Source organism: Rhinatrema bivittatum, chromosome 1 (assembly GCF_901001135.1).
Source record: "Rhinatrema bivittatum chromosome 1, aRhiBiv1.1, whole genome shotgun sequence".
Classification (NCBI taxonomy): Eukaryota; Metazoa; Chordata; class Amphibia; order Gymnophiona; family Rhinatrematidae; genus Rhinatrema; species Rhinatrema bivittatum.
Window position 1 is genome coordinate 580,445,870 of NC_042615.1, and position 16,871 is coordinate 580,462,740.

The window sequence follows — 16,871 nt, forward strand, 5'->3', positions numbered from 1 at the left end:
AGCCCATAGTCCAGGAGGCAGAGTTGTTAAAAACATTTTGCCTTGCTGGCAGCTAGGGACAAAGAGGGCACTCTTCAACCCCTCCTGTCCAGAGTTTTGGATTTGTTCCTCCATAGAGAATTCCTCTTGCTGCTGTGCTGAGGTTCATCCTTCCAGAGCTCCCATGGGTGGAATCTAGTCCTTGCCATGCTCTCGCTGTGGAGTCCAGCCAGTCGGAAGGCATCTCATGAATATTCCACTTCGAGACAACAGAGGACCCCCGCCTCAGTTGCCTGCATCATTGGAGACTGGTTCAATGAATCCTTCCGCCTCCACCAATCCAACAGGCCCATCAGACACCAACATCTCGCCTCCATGCCTACACCCACCCCCAAACATTACAAACTTACCTCCACAAGAGCCCGAGCGCTCTCTATCGCCGGGCCTACCCTTTGGAACACTATGCCTGTCGAACTACGACAAGAAGAATGCACAAAAACATTCAAACGGAAGCTGAAGACCTGGCTCTTCACCAAGGCATACACCTAACTTCCTCTCTTTCCCCTCTCATCCCCACCTACCCTCCTCCCCTTTCCTCACCCCCACCTTTAGGTACATCCTCGCCCCCCCTCCGTTCAGCCGTCCTACATGCCCCTTATCTCTTAGCTCGCTTACTCCTTTAACCCCCCTCCACCCCTCCTTCCCTCTTATCCACCTCCACCCCCTCCCCTTCCCATCCCCTCCCCTCCCTCTTCCAACTCTACACAATTGTCCTTCTAGGACATTGCTATTTTTATGAATATTTTGTATATATTGATACTCTATATATATTTGTAAATTTCTGTAAATTTTGTTCATAACGTTTTGTTTGATTATCTCCCGCCCTTATTCCCCCCCCTCTTTTGTTCTCATGTTAACTCGTTATTTCTGTTTGATGTTAATCGCATCCTCAATTGTTTTCATGTTACTTCGTTATATCTGTTCGATGTAAAACGCCTTCCCAGGCGCCAATTTCAGTTACACTGTAAACCGATGTGATATCCCTGATGAACGTCGGTATATAAAAATCTTAAATAAATAAAAATAAATAAATAAATAATGTTCCTTCTTTCAAATCAGAGGAAGGTTTGGTGTTTCCTTCTGACCCCCATCTTGATCCTCATGAACATTCTTCACTTTCAGAAGATCTCTTATTCAGTTTTCAGATAAGTTGGGAAAGAACTTTGGTGTCAGCATTCACAAGGACAAGGAGCCTCACATGGAGGTCTTTGGTTTTCTTCAGATCCTGGAAACTCCAGAAAAATCCTCAGTGATCCCAGTGTACTCAGTCCTATGGAATTTACAAATGAGAATTTTGTGTCCTGCCCACTGGTGTCCAGGAAGTGGGACCTTTAAATATAGAGTTCAGTAAATCATTGGGTTTGGAGTAGTGTAGCTATAACGTTTGGCCGGCCGCACTCACCCCAGTCACTGCCTGATGCTTTCTCCATGTGCCATGAATACTGCAGTCACTGTCTTCTCTCACCTTGCCACGTCACATCAATCCCTAGGGCACGCAGCAAGAAACCAGCATCATTGCAGAAGGATAACATCACCAAGGCCTGGGGATTTAAAACCCCAGCCATGCTCCCAGACCCCACTCAGCAACAAGTCTCCTACCTTGCTCAATGTTGTCTTGCCTTGCTGTGCTGGCTTGTGCCTTCTGCCCTGCTCCTTGTCTCTCTGCCTTTCTTTGCCTTGTCCTGCTCCTCCTTGTCCATCCTGTCCTTCTCTGTTGCTTGCCTGGTGTTATCTGCTGCAGACCCGGACCACTCTCCTGCCTGCTGTCTGGTATTGACCTCTGCTATGGACCCTAACCCACTCTTTGATCGTTGCCTGCCCTGACTGTTGGCCTCTGATCACTACAAAATAAGCCCAACTTCGTAATCCTGATGGCGGTGCCATTGTTATACAGAACACCACGGATTACGTTGCAGAGATCAATAGACAATTAGGTGGTTTTGAGTATTACCAAGTGTTACAGAATGATCCTACACCGGAACTTTTAGACACTATCCAAGATATAATAACTGAAGGACTCTGTACAGGCTTCTTGTCCTCTCATGAAGCTCGTGCACTAAAAAGGATGCATCCGGTTCATCCTGTACTATATACTCTTCCGAAAATTCATAAAAATTCTAGATCACCACCCGGATGCCCCATTGTGGCAGGAAGAGGATCTGTTTTGGAACCCCTGTCGGACTTTTTGGATTTTTTCCTAAAACCATATGTGATTGAGGCTCCTTCATGATACGTCTCATGTTCTGCGATTGCTTCAAGAGTTACCCAATTTACCTGAACAGTGTTGGCTCGTGACGTTAGATATCGCTTCTTTATATACCAACATACCTCAAGCAGAAGTTTTTGATCTTTTAAGGAATATCTTTTGATCCCGTCCCTGCCCACATAGGGTACCCACGGGTTTTCTACTTCAGCTTCTGGAATTGGTGCTGTACAAAAATTTTTCAAATTTGATGATAAATTCTTCCTCCAAGATGTGGTGATGGGGGGCCACTGTGGCCCCGGATATTGCCAACATTTATGTGGCTCATTTTGAGGAAACTTATCTGTATACATCCTGTGGAAGCGTTAGATGACGTGTTGTGCATTTGGACTGCTTCTGAGGAAGAACTTAAGAATTTCTTACATTGGCTTAACGACCAGAATTCTCATTTTACAATTTGTAGCCCAATATCATCAATTTAAGGTTGCTTTTTTAGACATAAGTCTGGTCCGAGAGGGATGCAGAATTGCTACTACATTATATAGGAAGGAAACGGACAAGAATCACTTTCTTCGATATTCAAGTTATCACCCTAGAAGACTGAAAGATGGTCTCCCTGTGTCATAATTTCTGCGCTTGCGCAGGATTTGTTCTAATATTGAGGAATATCTGTTACAAGCGTCTGAGATGAAAACCAGATTCTCTCAGAAAGGTTATCCGCGATCTGTTATCAATAAAGCATTCAAGCGAACCTTATATGCTAACAGAGATTTATTGTTGCAGTATAAACAACAACCGTCTAACCAGGATGTGACGTGTTGAAATTTTCAGCACATTCTCGTGATGTAGTACAGATTATTAAATCTCAATGGCATGTTTTGACACTTCATCGAGTTTTTTAAACTGTTCCGAGATTTGCGTTCTCCCGAGCTCAGAACATTAGAGATTTGGTGGTCAAATCAATATTTGACTCCTCCTTACCCAGTTTGAAAGGAGGTGGGCATCAAGTTTGTGGGAAGTGCGATCTGTGCACCCAAGCGATAGTAGGACAGCAGTGGAAATCCCCTACCCAAGATATTACTATTAATCTTGGGGCTGCCACATCTTGTGACTCTGAATGTGTGGTATACATAATTCAATGTCCATGTGATCTTGTATACGTTGGACGCACCAAAAGGAAGATAAGAACGAGGTTGGTTGAACATTGTAGCTGTATTAAGAATTCTAAATTAACAGCTCCCCTCGTTCAGCACTGTTTGTCAGCACAGCATGATTTCGGGGACCTTAAATGGTCCATTATTGAGAAATTGTATCCAGGAATACGGGGGGGAGATATTCAAAAACGTCTCAGTCAGCGTGAACAATACTGGATTTTTACCTTGCAGACAGTAGATCCGCTGGGTCTTAACGAGAAAATCAATTGGTATACCTTAATATAAGTTGTTATATTAAGTAGGTCTATATAGACAAGTGGGGGTTCTCTATTCCAGTGTTTAATTACTAATTTCTTTGAGATCTCCCTCCCCCCCCCCCCCCCCTTTTTAGGGTGTCATGCGATGGGGCGTTTTGGATTTTATGCAACAGAGTATCGAGGTATTTCTGCATTTAGAGCCATATTTTCCAAACTAGGACGACTTGATTGGGAACTCTGTGTTGCATAATGATACCGCGCCGACCTGTTTGAAAACTGTCTAGTGTAAGGAGCGTACAATTGAGACTACCTTAAAGAGGACTCTCTCCCACGCCGTATTTGATTGACATTTAGCCTGACGTCATGTCCGGAGGAAGTATATGTATGCCCTGCAATCTGGCCATGTTCAACTAGCGGGCCTGAAATCAGACCGCCAAAGAGAGATTTTGCAAGACACCATTTCAGTTGCCAGTTTGGGAAGATTTTTTGGAATTGGATGTTGCTCTTCTCTGGAGGATTCGGAGGATTTGACCCCTGAAGCAGGACCTGGGTGGTCTGAAACGTGATCACGTTGGGATTTCATTCATAACTCCATTTTGAGCTAAGTATTATAGCATTTTTGGATTTTAATTGACTGCATTGGGACTTTATTGACAGCTAAGAGCGGTTGATGTTTAGCACAAACTTTAGTTTTTCAGAGAATTCTCTGAGACATTTTCCCGTGACAATATTTATCGTTTATTAGAAAAATTATAGAATCTTAAGGAATATTCGCATAGATAATAATAAAGTAATGTGACCCCCCCCCCCCCCGACCCTCCCCCCCCCCCCCCACACATTGGGTCTGATTGACATACAGACTCGGTTGGCAGTGGTCCTACAAAATTGTTTAAATACAGTATTACATGTATTTGGCGCCCTCCTATCTCGGTGGAGCCCACTATCACAGAACTACACCGTACACCTACCTCTACCAGCCAGAGTGCGGAATCAGATACGGTGGTGGTTGCAGCCCGGCCACATGAGCCGGGGGTCAAGAATGTCCTCCCCCAACCTGGACCCTGCTCACTACAGATGCTAGCCTGAACGGATGGGGGGAGCACACTGCGAAGAAGTCACCGCCCAAGGGCGGTGGAACAGAGAAGAGTCGGGGTGGAATATCAACCAACTAGAGGCACGGGCAGTCAGGATAGCATGCCTGCGATTTGCCCACAGACTCCAAAACAGAGCGGGCAGCGTGATGTCGGACAACGCCACCACAGTGGCATACATCAACCGACAGGGCGGAACCAGAAGCAGACAGGTATCCCTAGAAATAGCCTCCCTGATGTCTTGGGCGGAAGCAAATCTACAGGACATCTCCGCCGTCCACATCGCCGGGAAGGACAACACCACGGCAGACTTCCTCAGCAGAGAAAGCCTAAATCCGGGGGAATGGCAGCTGTCGCCCACAGCTTTCCAGATGATTGTGGATCAGTGGGGGACGCCGGGCATGGACCTACTAGCGGACAGGTCCAACGCTCAAGTACCCAGATATTTCAGCCGCAGGCGGGATCCTCTATCCCAGGGGATCGATGCCCTGGTCCAGCCATGGCCTCAGGGGATCCTGCTATATGCCTTTCCTCCATGGCCCCTGCTGGGCGCCATTATACACAAGATTCAGCGGCACAGAGGCCTAGTTCTAGTGGCCCCGGACTGGCCAAGAAGACCCTGGTATGCAGACATGAGAAGACTACTGGCAGGGAATCCATTTCCCCTGCTGCGGCAAGGTCCCATCCTCCACGAGGATCCAGCTCAATTCTCTTACGGTCTGGCCATTGAGAGGGCTAGACTGAAGAAAAGAGGATACTCGGGGCCGGTAATAGATACTCCTCAGAGCACGCAAGTTCTCCACATCACTAACATATATAAGGATCTGGAGAGTATTTGAAGCCTGGTGCGAAACTCACGGCACCAATCCACATGCCGCTAAGATCCCTATCATTTTGGATTTCCTGCAAGATGGACTTTAGAAGGGTCTGTCCCTCAATTCCATCAAGGGTCAAGTGGCAGCGCTATCCTGCTACGGTCCCCGGAGTGACGACAACAGCATTGCCCCACACCCAGACGTTTCACGTTTCCTGAAAGGAGTCAAACACATTCTCCCGCCACTGAAGTGGCCAGTGCCCCTGTGGAACCTCAACCTAGTTTTGGAATTTCTAGCGGGACCCGCCTTCAGACCCCTTCGAGGCCTGTCCCTCCATTTGTTAACCTTGAAGATGGTGTTCCTGCTGGCCGTATGCTCAGCATGCCGCATCTCAGAGCTACAAGTGCTGTCCTGCCGTGATCCGTTTCTCAGAATCACTCCAGAGGCTATCCATCTTCGCACGGTTCCTTCCTTCTTACCCAAAGTAGTCTCACACTTCCACCTCAACCAAACCATATCCTTGCCTACCACGGAAGGTTTGAAGAAGTCGGAAGAAGGTCGAATACTACGCCATCTCGATATCGGCAGGCTGCTGTCCAGATACCTGGAAATGTCAGAAGCAGTACGAAAGACGGACCACCTTTTCGTCCTTCACAGCGGGAAGAAGCAAAGGGAAGCGGCCTCACGGGCAACCATCGCCCGCTGGATCAAAGAAGTTATCAAGGCAGCCTACGTAGAAGCGGGAAAACCACCACCTCTACGGGTCAAGGCTCACTCTACCAGAGCTCAAGTGGCCTCTTGGGCAGAAACTAGGATGCTGTCGCCTGCAGAGATACGTAAAGCGGCAATGTGGTCCTCCCTCCATACCTTCTCCAGATTCTACCGTCTGGACGTCCAGGCCAGGGAGGACACAGCATTTGCGAGGGCAATCCTGAACGGACCTCGGGCAGCCTCCCACCCAGTCCGGGAGTAGCTTTTGTACATCCCACTTGTTTTGAGTCCATCTGCTGCACGCTAGGAAATGTAGAGATTACTTGCCTGAATCTCGTTTTCCTTAGTGTATGCAGATGGACTCTGCATCCTGCCCGGCTGCCGATATACATGGGGATGCACAGACTCATGGTAAGCCATGTTTTCTTATCTAGGGTGTCCACCCTGCCGGGTGTCGACGCCTTCTGGTTGAGAACACTGGTGGTCTCCAGCTACTATCAATCGGTCAGTGTAATCCTGTTCATTTTATCGATCAGTCAGTTACACATATATCCATAAAGCTTTTGCAAGGAAGATTACTGAATTGCTGCACTTCCTGCGGGGGTATATGTACCCGTGCTGACGTCAGATCCGTCTCCAACTGCTAGCACGAGCACACTTTACCCACTTGTTTTGAGTCCATCTGCATACACTAAGGAAAAGGAGATTATCAGGTAAGTAATCTCTACATTACTTCACTTGAAAATGTTTTGGGGGTTTTTTCCCACCAATTCTAGCAGTATCAGTGCTCCACAGCAACATCTGGCATGTGGGCATCAACATGAGAAATGCAAATTAAAAGTGCTGCAAAAGGCGTAGCCCAAACTTGGGACTAATTTTTGACCAACTTCAAATTTCAGACCTTGACCTCTCCAGTAGGGGGGGAGAATCCATTTCTACCTAGAGTAGTAGCAGAAGATCACCAAGGACCATTGAGTTTTCCAGATAATGGAGTCTGGTTACTGGTTGCATTTATCCTGCCTGATGTTACCCCATTATTCAGCCCTCAATCTGGTCAGTCTCACTTGACTTAGCTTTGTCTAGAGGTGGAATTGCTTCTCTCCAGCAGACAGTAGAACCTGTCCCTAGCGACCAAGGTGGCAGAGTTCTGCTGCCTCCCCCCACCCAAAAAAAAAGGGGGGGGGGAGGGGTATTGCAGCCTATCCTGGATTTATGAAGTCTGAACCAGAGCCTTTTGTGGGAAAAATTCAAAATGAACTCCTTCCATACTAACCTGCCCTTCATTGAAGCAGGGAATTGAATGTGTGCCCTGGATCTGAAAGATAGGTATGCCCACATATCCATCCATCCATCCCTCCCTCCCGTTGCCACTACCTTTGTTTTGTGTTGGACTTCTCTCACTACCAGTACAGATTGCTCCCTTTTTGGCTGTCAGCACCACCAAGGATCTTTACCAAGTACCTAGTGGTAATAGCAGCACATCTTCATCAGGGTGGCTGTTTTCCCTTACCTGGATGTCTGGCTAGTGATAGGATCCTCCCCAAGGTGGGAGTGTTGCACTCCCTGTAGAAGACAATCCAGCTTCAGTCACTGGAGTTGTGATCTTTCAAAAATCAAATCTTGTCCTATCCCAAACAAAGTTCACTGGGGCAAGGATAGACTTTGGAGGAGTGAGCATTCTGCTTCCAATACCTTGTGCAACAGCTGATACAGAAAGATTAAGTCCCAGACACAGAAATGTTCGTTGTCCTTGGCCACATGACTGTGGTTCATGTAGTTCCCCTAAATCTGCATATGCGATTTCTTGAATGGGACCTCCGTACTCAGTGGGACCAGTTATTTCAGCCCTTATCATTCCCAGTGGTGATATTTCAGCATAAATGAAGAGATCACTTCACTGATGTCTAGACCCAAAAGTCCTGAAGATCGGCATTCCCCTTCGACTACTACCCCCATCAAGTGACATTGGCATGGGGTGCGCACATGTGTCCTTTTTGAACCCAAGGAACCAGGTCATCAACAGAATGACTGTTTTCAAATTGATCTGCTGGAGCTTTGAACGATTTGGATATGCCCTTTTTCTCATCCCCTTCAGGGTAAGGGAATTCTCATCCCGACAGGCAATCAAGCAGCCATGTTCTCCAACAAGCAAGAAGGCACAGGATCATGGACCTTTGGCCAAGAATCAAGAATTTAGGAGGGGGCTTGCACCCACAAAGCTTTCCTCCAGGCAACCTACCTTCCTGGGATCTCCAACTCATTCGCAGATTGCTTCAGTGGTGTTTCATCCTCACGAGGGGGCTCTGCATCAGACAGTGTCAAGTTATTCAGTGTTTGGGGGCATCTGTCAGTCGATTTTTATTCACTTTGGAGACAGGAAAGTGGAAAGATTCTGCTCCATTCTTCAAAGCAAGTACAGATCTATTCCAGATACTCTTCTGCTCAAATGAGTTGTAGATTTATTGTATGCTTTTCTGCCACGTCTGATAGCCAAAAGAGTATAGAAAGAGCTCAGAAGTTCAGGTTCAGCATAGCCCAGAGAAGTGTGGTTCTCATACCTTGTCGATTTCTCAATCAGGCCCTCTGGGTTCCAATCAAGAAGGCCATCTATATCATCTAAAACTTCCCTCTCAACTTGACAGATGTTCAGCACTCCCTAATTGCTTCACTATCACTATGTGAGGAAGTTGAAGACATTTTGGTTTCCACCAGGCAGCCTTCAACCAAATGTTTTACAACTTTAAATGGAAACACTTTTTGTCCTGGTGTCAAGAGTGCACTAGACCCATCCACTTGCAAATCCAAGGGAGTTGTTTCAGTGCTTGTTCTCCCTTTCTTCCTCTAGTCTCATTACTATAATTAGTCAGTATATCTCTGTGCCATAGCAGCTTACCATGTTCAAATGTATGGAAAATCATTATACATTCATCTTTGTCCATGAAAGGTTTATGGAATATAAAGCCTCTGATAGCCAAGCCACCAGTGTCATGGGATCTCAATGTAGTATTAGCATAGCTTATGAAGTTTCTTTACAAGCTGTTGGAATCTGCTTTCTTGAACTTCCTCACATGGAAAGCTGTATTCCTAGTTGATATTTTGTCAGCTAGAAGAATCTGTGAGCCTTAAGCATTATTTAATTTTGTTTGGAAATTTGATGCATTATCAGAGGGTCTAAGTGGCTTACAGATGAGCACATACATACATTGCACATATCAGTGTGGACACATACATTAGTGCATTACTTGTCATGTATTCAGTTCTACAATGCAGTGAGTGCTGACCACCACTCTAAGTTTCTACCAAAAGTGGTTTTGCTTTTCATATAAATCAAGCAATTGTATTGCTGCTTTTTTTCCCGAGGCCGTATGCACACAAAAGAAGAGCCCTGTGTTTGGACTGCATAAGGGCCTTGCCTCTTTATCAAGACAACTAAATCACATTGTCAGGCCTCTCAACTTTTTGTCTCTTCCTAACAGATTGGGTATAGTAGTTGCCAAGTGCACTTTGTGCAACTGGCTAGCAAACTTTATCACTCATTAGTATACTCTAGCTCAATATTTCCCAATCCTCTCCTGGAAGCACACCTAACCAGTTGAAGTTTTCAGAATATCCATAGTGAAAATGCATGAGAGAGGTTTGCATACGCTGGGTGCCTCCGGAAGAGGGGTGGGCAACACTGCTTTAGCTGGCCTCTGAATATACTGGGTCAAGGCTCAAGTGAGAGCCATGGCTACCTACCTCAGTGGTTCATCTGCAAACTGTGCCTATTGAAGACATCTTCCTACTCCATTTCTTTCTGGACAGTCTTTCAAGAAGTGATATATCTAGTCGAACAGTTCTGTGCAGCCTGTTCACATAGTAGTCCACTCTCCACTGTGGGGTCTGCATTGTTTGTTTTTTTTTTAGTTATTGCTCCGCTATAACTCTCTGCTTGGGACTCCCCATGTGTCATGGCTAATTCAGCCTGCCTTGTTGATACTGTAAACGGTGTTCTTCATAGATAACAGGATGAATTGGCCAAGCTTGATATGTGACCACCTCCCTGGAGAGTTGACCCGAGCTAAAGCTCAGCTCTACACTCAACTTGAAGGGCTCATGAGGCAGCACCCACACAGGAACTCCTGCATATGCTCAACAAAGCAAAATCTCTCTGAGCTAGGGAACATGGGTCTGTGCGGCGCCATCGAAAGACATCACATTTCATGACTAATTCATCCTGTTGTGTACCGAGAACACTGTTTATAATTAGAATTGTAAAGAAGATTTGCTTAACAGTAGTGTTATTGGGCCTCTGGAAGGACCAGAGATAAATCCAAACTTCAGGTAGCATGGGGAGGCTGAATTTTAAAATGGAAAGGCCTTACTAGCAGAGAATCTGCAGGCGATCACTATAACAGGAGGATATGGCGTGGTAGGAAAAATGTGGGAAGGTCAGTTAGGGGAAAAAAGTGCAGCAAGAGAATTTTGGGGTTTTATGTGGGAACTCGTATGCACGTCTATGCAAGTGCACAAACATCACTTGGGGGCAGATAAGATTGGCCATTTTGATCTTTTATGTGCCAACATTCACCGTGTTGCCTTAATGTTAATCTAAAACCCTTCTGGGGAGCCTTAATATAGTTGTTTGAACTATGCTTTTTTTTCTTCTTCTTTTGAGCCACTAAATTCTAATTCCATTTATTTTGTTGCCACTAAAGTCTTGTTTCTGATAGCTGGGTACACATGGATTTCTTCCTATTTACCCTGCCATGTACATCTTTTTGCCATATTCCCTAAGGGCAAAATGACATGTAACATCTACCCAACTTTTATGCACATGATCCTTCTCCTGAATGAGACTTTCCTTCCTTTTAATCCATGTAGGCACATATATGACATCGTACAAATTCATATTACATGTAAAAGGGAGATGGCCTTTTGAAGGTCTAAACAAAGGTTTGAAGGCCTCTAAGTGTCTGCTATGCAAATACATGAAGAGAATGAAGTTCATGTCACTATAGTGTTCCCTGTCCTGTCATTGAACATCCATTCCAGGAAACAGTACCAGAAAAATGTGAGACTTCTCTAAAAGACTAGATGAAGGCTGCTAACCCGAATTCTGATCAAGCTTTTGCAAGACACATACTGGTTAGACGTATCTTCTGCAAATGCTGCTCTCAAACATTCATGTCTTGTGGCTTATGATTTCTTGATGTTTGTGGCCCTTGGTTGATGACTTCATTAGGCTGCTGTTATGGACACTAAACTCAATGTGATGTTTACTTATTAATTTCTTCCTGTGTTAGATCCCTTAAATGCAGGTGTTCTCCCTGCCTTCTTTTAATACTTTGAGTACAGTAGTGGACATTAGGTAGCATTGTGTGGTGGTGGTCTATTTCCTAGGTTTTGTGTGTCTGAGAAATATTTAGTACCCCTGGCTCATTGAGAAGAAAAATCTGGGATGGTAAGTCTTTACTGACCTGAGAAGACTACATTTATACTTTCTGCTTAGTCTCAGATTGTGTTGCCTTTTTTTTTTCCTGTCAGTATCATGTAACACTGACATTATGATCTTCAGTATCAAATGGATTAGCTCATGTACTCTGGCATGAATACATCTAAACTTAACTGTGCAGCTTTTGTTAAAAGAACATTGTGAATTTGTTTTAAAATATTTAATCCAAGTATCTAATGGCAACATGCACAGTATGAGACAATGTGGCACATTAAATATATAACACTATTCAAAAGCATGCTCTCTAAAGCTGTTGTGTTTTTCACTTACCATTTTCATATTAATACAGAAAACATCGGAGCAATGTAGGACCAAGCAAACCCATTTCTCAGCCTCGAAGAAACATTGTAGGCTGCAGAATACAGCACGGATGGAAAGAAGGCAGCAGTGGACCTGTAACACAGTGGAAAGGAACAGTTTTGGATCAAGTTCCTGTAAATCCTTCTTTATATCTGATCAAATATGATGGATTTGACTGTGTCTATGGACTAGAACTCCACAAAGATGAAAGAGTTTCAGCACTGGAAGTCCTTCCTGACAGAGTGGGTAAGTGTGCTGAATATTGAGCACTATTACATTAATTTTTGTATGATGTTTACTAAATTTAATCTACCATAGACTGGTCATTTCTAGCTTACCTCATTGTTCACTGCCTTGTTTGTACAGGAAGTTAGGGAAATAATACATGAAGTATAAGATGCAGTACCTATGAGCTCTGTTAGTTCATTCATTCATTTGGATTTAGTCATATAGGATTTTGTAAATTATCAGGATGCTAGTTTTTTCATTTGGTACCCATGCTGTGGCATAGAGCATGTGAGATCACATCTTATCTCAAACAGGGCTGGAGGCTTTGGAGCTTGCTGTGGAAGCTCTTAAGACCTCATGAGATAGCGAACGGCTTTGTTGCAGAAACTGCTCTACAAGTGTAACTACCGATAACAGATAGGAATTGATTCTGCTGCTAGCTTGGCACACCAATTGGACTTAGATCCTTACCGAATAAATCCACAAAAAGCTTAAGTTCTATTTATGCTATAGCATAAATAGTAATAGTTGCTTATTCAGCACCTTTAACAGAACAAGACAGCATCATTTCCAGCTTTGTTGGAGAAACCAGTACCCTACTGGTGCTCTAGTGTGACCTATTGTATCAAGGTTTTTTTTGGTTCTGTTTTTGTTATCCTAGGTGGTTATATGGCGGTGAGAGCCTTTAAGTATAAAAAAAAAAACCAAAAAAACCCAGATTACTCAAATTGCATTCCTGTGTAGTAAACATCCTATTCTGTTGGCCCTTCTGATAGCAAGAGAGCCTATATTTTGAGTGTTGGTTTCTGTATTTTTCACATTGACTTCTAGGACTCAGGCCTTTGCAGATGAAACTGGTGTACCCTTTTATAGGGATTAGAGCAAGGCTTTCCAAACTAGGTTGTGACCCCAAATATGTTTCACAAGTGTCTTGAAACAGCATTAGTAGTGGAAGTCGGTTGGGGACTGAGACTACTTACACTCCACAGGCCTGTTAGTAGCCCTGCCCTTGCATGCATGGGTTTTTGTGGTAACAGGAAGCCTTACATGTGCAGCTGCACAGCCTGCGAACTTACACTGGCTCACAAGCCCCATGCTAAACTTCCTTACTAATGCCTCTGCCACTTGCAGATCACCTTTAAGCTCCTGAGAAGGCCATGAGTGGAAGGGAAGATTGCCACTACAACCCCCCCCTGCTGAACCCAAGAGAAAAATATTGTTCCTAATCAGTCTCTTTTTCTCACCAATTTTCCACTGTTGGGCCTGGGGGCCCAAGGATAAATGTTGTTGCTGACCCTGGTCTGGGGGATATTTGTTAGGATATTTGGAGAAGGGGGCTATTTGAAGGGAGGGTTCAAATACAGAAGGAGTTTGAGTTGTATCAGTTGGCAGGGGCTTCAGAAAAGTGATCAGCTCCCCCGACTTACAGGCACAGTTCCACTTAGACACATCAGACCGTTATACCTACCTGCAGCTTGCACACCTCTTTTCCACTTATAGACTATCACAGCTGTTCTCTCAGGAACAGCCACTTTTTCTGACATTCTGTGGGAACGCCGATCGGGTTACGAGACATGTATCTAGGATTTATGCTCTATTGAATAGGGGCACGGGTGTGGCTGACACACATCTCGCCCATTGGAACTCTGACCTGGGCGGCACTACGACTGTGAAGATCTGGGAAACTTGTTACCAGCGCATATCTAGGTGTTCTCTCTCAGCCACTTTGAAAGAAAATGGCTATAAACTTCTATATAGATGGTACCACACGCCGGATAGATTACACCGGATGTCCCTATGCCCGAATGCTAACTGCTGGCGGTTATGTGGCCAAATAGGTACCTTCTTTCATATGTGGTGGGAATGCCCTAGGGTGGCACTGACATGGGGGCGCATATCCAGGATTATATCCGGAACACCTTAAACATTTCCAATTACTCTGACTCCCCAGCTCTGTTTACTGCAGGTGGACTCCGAAGAGGGCAGCACTTGGGAGAGAGGGCTTTGGTGACACAGGTGGCTTTAGCTACCAGATGTGAAATAGCGTTATGGTGGAAGAGAGCTGAGAACCCCCTTCCTTAAGTGATGTTCTGAACAGATTAGATAAAGTATATCTTATGGTGCCGCCTGACCGCTATTAGGCATATGATCAGCTTCCTAAATTCCAAAAAGTGTGGGCACCTTACGGTAAGGGGATTCTCACGGAGTGACTCTCCGGAAGCTTGGCCATTGTAGTAAGGGCGGTTTTCGGTACCACTGACACCATTCACGGGGAGACTTGTTCTCCTCCTTTCTCTGGCATTCTACAGACTCAACCCTGTTTCTCAGCCAGGCTTACCTTACTCCTGGTGCAAAGGAGTGGGAAGGCTCATAGGCAGGGCGGGAGGGGAGGGGGGGGGGTACAGGGGGGCTGCGGTTCTGAGGGGCAATAACTTGGAAGCACACATTCGGAGTTCTCATAGTTTTTATTGTCAAATTGTATACCACTTAGTTTGTACATTATAGTGTTGATATATTATATTCTATTGTACTATGTTCATCATATGCCACACAGCGTGATGACAGTGCGGCCACTGACCGGGGGCCTCCGTCTCCCCCTTTTTACGTGGCGCTCCGTGCCAGGATAGGTATACCATCTGGGATTTCGGTTTCTGTGACAGTCTGTGGAGGCACATATTGTGTGGTTCCAGCGGCATTGAGTAATGTATGTTATTTTGTACACTGTTATCTTCTGTATCATGAAGAGATGTTTACGCTTCTGTATACGATTTGGTACTAATAAAAATACAAATTACAAAGAAAAAAAAAAAGTGATCAGCTCGAGAGTACTTGGATGTAGAGGGTGAGAGGGAGGAGGAGGATTGACTGGGGGGGGGGGGGGGAATGTAAGAGGAATTAGGTGGTGAGAGAGGAACGGTTGCGGGAGGGTTGCTAGCACAAGCCAAAATAATTGATGAATCCTTTACCTGCAGCTGCCGCCTCTTCCTCCCCACCATATTTCCCAGGATTAATTGGAAAGTGCTTTTGAAGAATTAATTTGATGATCCACTTAAAATATGGGCTCTGTGTACATCACTCTTGGTTTGTTGTTTTTTTTCCCCCTTGCCCACCAGCCCGCGCTTCTCTCCCCCCAACATACATACACACACTTTGGAGCCCCCACGTTTCTCTTTGGTTTATAGAAAGAGCATTCCTAATTACTATTCTGTTCTGACCTGAGGACTGGAGTACCAGCAACCCATATGTGTATTGAGTCAGTCCGAGAAAAAAGGTATAGCCTTATATATTTTTGTTAACCTTTTATTTCCATATTTACTAAATAGTGAGTTTCTGGGGATATTGCAGGTGGAGTGGCAAAAAAAATCAGCACTACTTTTATTAGGACCGACCAAGGAAAGAAAATTGCTCCAAAAAGAAACTGATTTCACCAGCATATTTGGATATGTCTCCCAAGAAGGAAGCCCTGCTGTTTTATCAGGGAGTGCAAGGAGAATTACAAGACATTTGGAAGCAGTGATTGCTAGTTTTGAAAAGATTTAAAAAAGAAAAAAATCCCTATTCTACCTTGCAGCTATAGTATCAGATTTCAGTCACGGAGTAGACCTTAATCTGAGAGAAGCTTTGTCATGCAAAGGCGAAAACTGCTTTTCCTGGTGCTTAGCAATGTAATTGTCCTCTTGGATTACCTCTGATAGCAAGGCAGGTGTGGGTTGTTTGTCCTTGTTTTGAGAGCATCTAGAGCTGTGTGCCATATTGTTGCAGATATGCAGAAAGATATTTTAAAAAAAAATTATTATTCTACAATCTAAAATGTGTGAGTTTAGCCTCATAAACCCTTCAGGCTTGGGACTGTATTCTACTGTTATAATGTATGACAGCTGTTGTTCAGATGTAATAAGCTTTCTCACAGGACAAGCAGGATGGTTGTCCTCACAAATGGGTGACATCGAGGATGGAGCCCACCACGGAAAAACTTCTGTCAAAGTTTAACAGAACTTTGACTGGCCCCTACTGGGCATGCCCAGTACGGCACTGACCCTGCAGCCAGCAGGGGTCTCCCTTCAGTCTTCTTTTTTCCACGCAGCAGTTGCCACGCGGCGAAAGGAGCTCCTATCCACGTTCCTGACAGGAATTCGGAAATACTTATTCTGAAGAAAAATTTGCCCCTCAGGGGTCTCCCTTCGACTAATTTTTCATCTCGCGGAACTCCGCGAGATGAAAAATTTTTTGCCGTTTTTGGCTGACTTACGTCGAATTTGGCCCTTGAGGCCTATCGACAGTCACCAATCCCGCGACTAAATTTTTGGCCTAAGGCCATGGCGACGGGGTTTCGTCGATGTCCGGATTGCACCCGGACTATGTCAATCACAGACCCTCACAGGGTCTGTGCTTTGTGTTTAGGCAGCGAGCATGATGTCCTGACTTGCACCAAATGTGCCTTAATGACACCCAAAGGTCGCAAAGCCAGGATGGAGAAGATGGGGCTCCTCTTCCATGCTCGCACCCCCACGCCATCGATAGCATCGACATCATCGGAACCGGCACCGTCGAAGTTGCACCATCATCGTCAACCCTCCGG

The 16,871-nt window shown here is 45.1% G+C and overlaps 1 protein-coding gene across 4 annotated transcripts in view; it reads left to right on the plus strand.

The window, feature by feature from the left end:
• The window catches only part of SPIN1 (spindlin 1), a 255,466-nt gene that overhangs the window by 199,359 nt on the left and 39,236 nt on the right, over positions 1-16,871 (plus strand). For all 4 annotated transcript variants that reach the window (XM_029618305.1, XM_029618329.1, XM_029618321.1 and 1 more), the window contains one exon: positions 12,054-12,310. In XM_029618305.1, the coding sequence (XP_029474165.1) occupies positions 12,054-12,310 (257 nt within the window). The remainder of the gene's footprint in view (positions 1-12,053; positions 12,311-16,871) is intronic.